Raw genomic sequence first — 4752 nt, forward strand, 5'->3', positions numbered from 1 at the left:
GCCGAAGGATCTAGCGGTCCTTTTTTGAACTCTGAAGATTGTAGCGACTCCTGGCAGTAACTAACATTACTACATTTATTAATCCCGAGAACGAGGCGGGAAATATAATGACCATGTACCTACCACTGGTCTGATCTGATTTCTCTGGATCCAGGCCTTTCCGCGGTGACGGCGATAACGGATTATACCAAAGACATTAAAATAATATGTCTAGAATGTATTTGATACAGTTCACGGTTAACAAGGAAAGATACGGAAGTGTCTCTCTCCGATTTTGATGAGCTTTTAAAATGTTGTTTTCTAGACAAAAAACGAGGGACACGTATTTTTTTATACGTGTCCATACACATATTTAGGGGCTAAACATCCCTTTGAAAAAAATTGATTTTTTTCTTTCGGGCCGAATATTTCCGTAACTATAAAAGGTAGAAAAACATTTGTTAAACAAAAGTTGAATGGTTTGAAGAGTACTTTAAAATAATAATAATAAATTTTTATTTTTTAATAATTTATAATTTAGGTTAGGTCCGTACGCTCACCAGACTTCAATTAGGCAATTTTAAAACTTTTTGTTTCGTACTTCGTGTGTACCCTTCTATATAGATTAATATCGATTAATATATGACTGTTCACTTGGGGCCCAAACTGGACATAGTCCTTTCAGGAAAATAATAATGATAGTGGAAGTATTTTGAAGACTTTTATTAGATTTTTGGAAAATTTAAATACACAATTATAACGTACACAAATAGATCATAAAAGTTTTTTCTAAAACATTTTACATATATATCTTACCGTTTCCATAATAATTGCTTAGAATACTATCAAATATAAGCGTTATTCTTGAGAGATTGTTTCATACGTCTCAAACCTTAAAATGACCTTATATAAAAAGATATGTATTATACTCTTAAATTTTTGTGTTTAACAATATATTTTAAGAAGAATTAAATTGATTCCGGACAATTATGATATAGTCTTTCTAAGACATAACAGAAGCATAATTGTCTGAAATTATTGGATTCTTTACTTCTCGAAATATATTGTTAAACACAAAAATTTAAGCGTACATATTTTTTTATACTTTGAAAGGCTCCCTTTTGCTCCCACCACAACGTCCCTGGGTCCGGCGGCGACTACCTGGACAACGATGACATATTTCGTCTGCCAGCAAAAAATATAGACGGGTCAGCTCTACCGCCTTGCAAAATCGAACTGCACCAACATTTGCTTCGGACGACGTACATCGCTAATATTTGGGCCCATGCACATCTTGCTGTTCCAACTGAATTGCACCCGACTGATAACGGCTGGAGAGAAGAGGACAACAAATTTTTTTTCAAATGGTTCGACGGCGATCAGCTACCCCCTTCTCTTGGCGATATTACCATCGAGGAAGAAAAGAAAGTACTGCAAGTCAGAATTATACTTCACTATTTCTTTATTCAAATGTAATTTTTAGATTAGTTTTGTTTTTAATTTAAAAATACAGTTTAGAAACAATTAAAACAATTTTTTATTATAACGTGAACACTTTTTATAAATAATATTCTAATTAATTTCAAAATTTTGCTCTTGCGTTATTATATTATTATATTATATATGTATTAAAATTATAAAACTAAAACTTTTTTATGCAATTATTTTTTATATAATAATATATTATTTATTATATTTGCTTACGGATGATGAGGATCGGACGCCGATGATCGATATGGATTACAGCGACCACGAAAGCGAGCAAGAATTTGAGGGCGATGATGAGGAAGACTGAAGAGTAAATGTCTCATACCTCATACGTATTAAAAAAAAAAAAACGTAAATAAAAAATTATTTTTGTCAATAAATGCGTTAAATATAATTACATATTTGAATATAATCAATAGCATAATTTAGCGTGAGAGAGAAGCAGCTGATGCCGTGAGATAGGCGCAACGCGCCCGCGCGCATATACGCACCGTTTTATTAATAAAAATCAAGTTATCTGAAACCAAGAAAGCTAAAACTTTGTAAACTTATAGTTATCTGTAACAGTTACACGAAAATAATTGTCCGTTGAGGTTTTCGCAGTAGAAAAGTGCTCAGCTGATGCAGTGAAGGATGCCACGCGCCCGCGCGCATAGCGATGCGCCGTATCTTTCAGTCGTCAGCTGAGCACTTTTCCACCGCAAAAACTCAGCGGACAATTATTTTCGTGAAACTGTTAAAGTTGACTATAACTTCCCCAAATTTCAGCTTTTTTAGTATAAGTTTACTCAGCGCATATTTTTCGCATGTTTGGGCGAGAACCTGACGTACAACCCCCCACCATGAAGTCAGCTGACTATTATTTTCCGTTTATTTAGATCATAATAAACGTATGTACAAACAAAGTCTCAGCTTTCTTTATGTCGGTTTATTTTTATTATAATTATACGTGTGTGGGTGGCTGCCGCGGCAACACCCACCGCTACCATGGAAGCTGACGTTCACTTTGTTTATTAGCAGACCGAATTGAACACTAGCCGAAAATCTCAGATTTCTTAAAATAATTCACTTAAAATGGCAGCTGGCTCCCAGACTATATAGTTTATGGTTCGAAATTACCGAAGGGGAAAAGGATTTCTTTTGAGATCCATCTTATGTTCTCTCACCCTGGTCCCCAATTGCCTCTTCGTCTGTCCCACATAGGAACAAAGTTAACACATCAGCCACGATGTGGACAGTTCGATTCTCCGAGCGTTCTCTCTACAGACCATAGTATGTATTATATTAGAATTACTTTCTGCGACACAGGTTTTTAATTTGAGAAATTTCATTTACAGCCATGCGTACGATACCAACTTTGTCGTCTGCGTATTAGATATACTCTTGTAATTAATGATAGCGCTAAGTGTAACAAGTTTGTTAATGCGTTAATATAGACACTGAAAATGGTTCAATGTTAGAACCGAAACGTCTGTAATTTATATTAATATATTTGATAAATTAACACGGACACCCCTTGTTAAGGCTCGATGCCCTTTATTTCTTAATTTAATCATTAATTTAAGTATTTCATATTTTTAACTAAAAAATCATGATAAATTAGTCTATGAAAATAAAAGTAATTATTTGTTCTGAGACAACATTGTTTCTAGAAAAAATAATTTATTTGAATTGAAAACATGGATTTACGTAAGAATAACTTTCTTTCTTCTAAACTATATTTTATTTCTTCTGATTCTGTTGTGTATGTGTGCACATAGAATTGAAAAAAATACTAAATTCCTTCTATTTAATAAATATTTTTGTGTTAATATATCGTCAAATATTCAAATTAATTCTATGTAGTTTTTCTTCGATAAAGTTTCATAATATTCTTGAAAAGAATGTGTTCTTCTTTTGAGCACAAAATAATGAGCTTTTCTAAGATTTGTGACGAGTATATCTTAAAACTATTATTAAGAAAATATTCTTTGTTGAAGAAAACTACTACTTACAATTAGAACAAGTAAAATAAAATAAATAATTGCTTTACTTGGTTGTAGAATGATATTTTTCTGTGTGAAAACAAAATTAAAAACAACTGTCCAATTGTAAACTTGTCGCCAAAATTATTGGAACCATTCGCATGTGTTCGAATACAATATATAACATTTTGTGTATCGATTATTATTATATAAACGAAATGTTCTCACTGATTTCGTGAGTTTGCTGCTGATATCGGCGGAAATAAGACGGCTGGTAAAATTAACGGTTGCACCACTGGTCCCATCACGTGCTCCACTTCTTGTGGCTCTTGAATCGGTGGTAACGGCGAATCCCAATCGGAATCCGTGGAACTGTTTCTCCAAATAATTTTTCTCTTTAATATGTATACATACATACATACATATATACATACATTATTTTCCCGGAGCGAGACGAGAATGCAAATTAGCATAATTTTGTTAATAGATCGCACACGAACGAAGAAATATGAAAAATGGTCAACTATGAGGAAAATTGATAAGGCGCATAACAATCGCGATGAGTGATAAACATAGACGAGCCGCTGTTTTCACGCCTTGGCAAAGAAGGACGCGTAATGTGTTCTTAGAAATTGCATAAAAACTTTTACTCTTGCACGCGATGCAAAGGCGTGATGCGAAGGCGAGAGTGATCGTTTTCATTATTATTGTATATTATCGATCTCATGTTGTTGTGTTGTATGTATCGATTTATGCGGATAAATGTACGTACTTCGTCGCGATAAGAACAAAGTATCTTAGCGCGTACGTACATTTATCTGCATAAATCGAAACATAGTTTAGTTTATTTGCTATAATGAATAAATGATCGATATCTTTCATCGATCAGGAAAAGGTGTCCAATATAATTTAATTCTAAACAGAAAGATTGTTTAACAATGCACGCGCAATTTTACTTACCTACTGACTATTCTCAAATCACTGCTAAAGTTATCGTAAATGCTGATCCTGCTGGATATAGGCGGTAACTTGTCGCAACTGAAGGACAACACGATTGGAGACACGGCGAGATCGCTGAGACTGCTACCGACATACGTAGTAGCTTGGATCTCTTGTTGATACATGGCATATAGATTTTGCAGATCAGGCGGAAGCGCCAAACGACCGTCTGTTGTTTAAATCCCGTAAATTGAACGAAAGTGTTTAACTTTTATTTATATATATATAATCATGCAAAAAAATAGACTCTAAAGTTACACGACATTATAATTGATATACTTATAATGTCTCGTACCTACTTATATAGGCTTAACTTTAAAAG

The 4752-nt window shown here is 33.7% G+C and overlaps 1 protein-coding gene across 2 annotated transcripts; it reads right to left on the bottom strand.

The window, feature by feature from the left end:
- Positions 1–1434: 1434 nt before the first annotated feature.
- Positions 1435–4746, bottom strand: LOC139824976 (uncharacterized). Of its 2 annotated transcripts, none has more exons than XM_071797518.1 (3): positions 4392–4746; positions 3660–3809; positions 1435–2727 (listed from the first exon to the last, which is right to left on the bottom strand). In XM_071797518.1, exons 1-3 carry the CDS (start codon positions 4553–4555, stop codon positions 2679–2681), a joined length of 363 nt encoding a protein of 120 aa, XP_071653619.1. In that variant the 5' UTR covers positions 4556–4746; the 3' UTR covers positions 1435–2678. The 2 variants fall into 2 exon arrangements, with proteins under 2 accessions (XP_071653619.1, XP_071653620.1); XM_071797519.1 differs by having other exon boundaries at positions 1441–2727; positions 3660–3803.
- Positions 4747–4752: the final 6 nt, after the last annotated feature.

This window comes from Temnothorax longispinosus, unplaced genomic scaffold (assembly GCF_030848805.1).
Source record: "Temnothorax longispinosus isolate EJ_2023e unplaced genomic scaffold, Tlon_JGU_v1 HiC_scaffold_734, whole genome shotgun sequence".
Classification (NCBI taxonomy): Eukaryota; Metazoa; Arthropoda; class Insecta; order Hymenoptera; family Formicidae; genus Temnothorax; species Temnothorax longispinosus.

Excerpts from the sequence above, each read along its gene's own strand:
- LOC139824976 (XM_071797518.1), bottom strand. The coding sequence starts at position 4,555 with ATGTATCAACAAGAGATCCAAGCTACTACGTATGTCGGTAGCAGTCTC. Across the intron at positions 3,810-4,391 it reads GATTTGAGAATAGTCAGTAG|AAACAGTTCCACGGATTCCG; the intron begins GTAAGTAAAATT and ends AATTATTTGGAG. Across the intron at positions 2,728-3,659 it reads GCAGCAAACTCACGAAATCA|AGAGAACGCTCGGAGAATCG; the intron begins GTGAGAACATTT and ends TATGGTCTGTAG.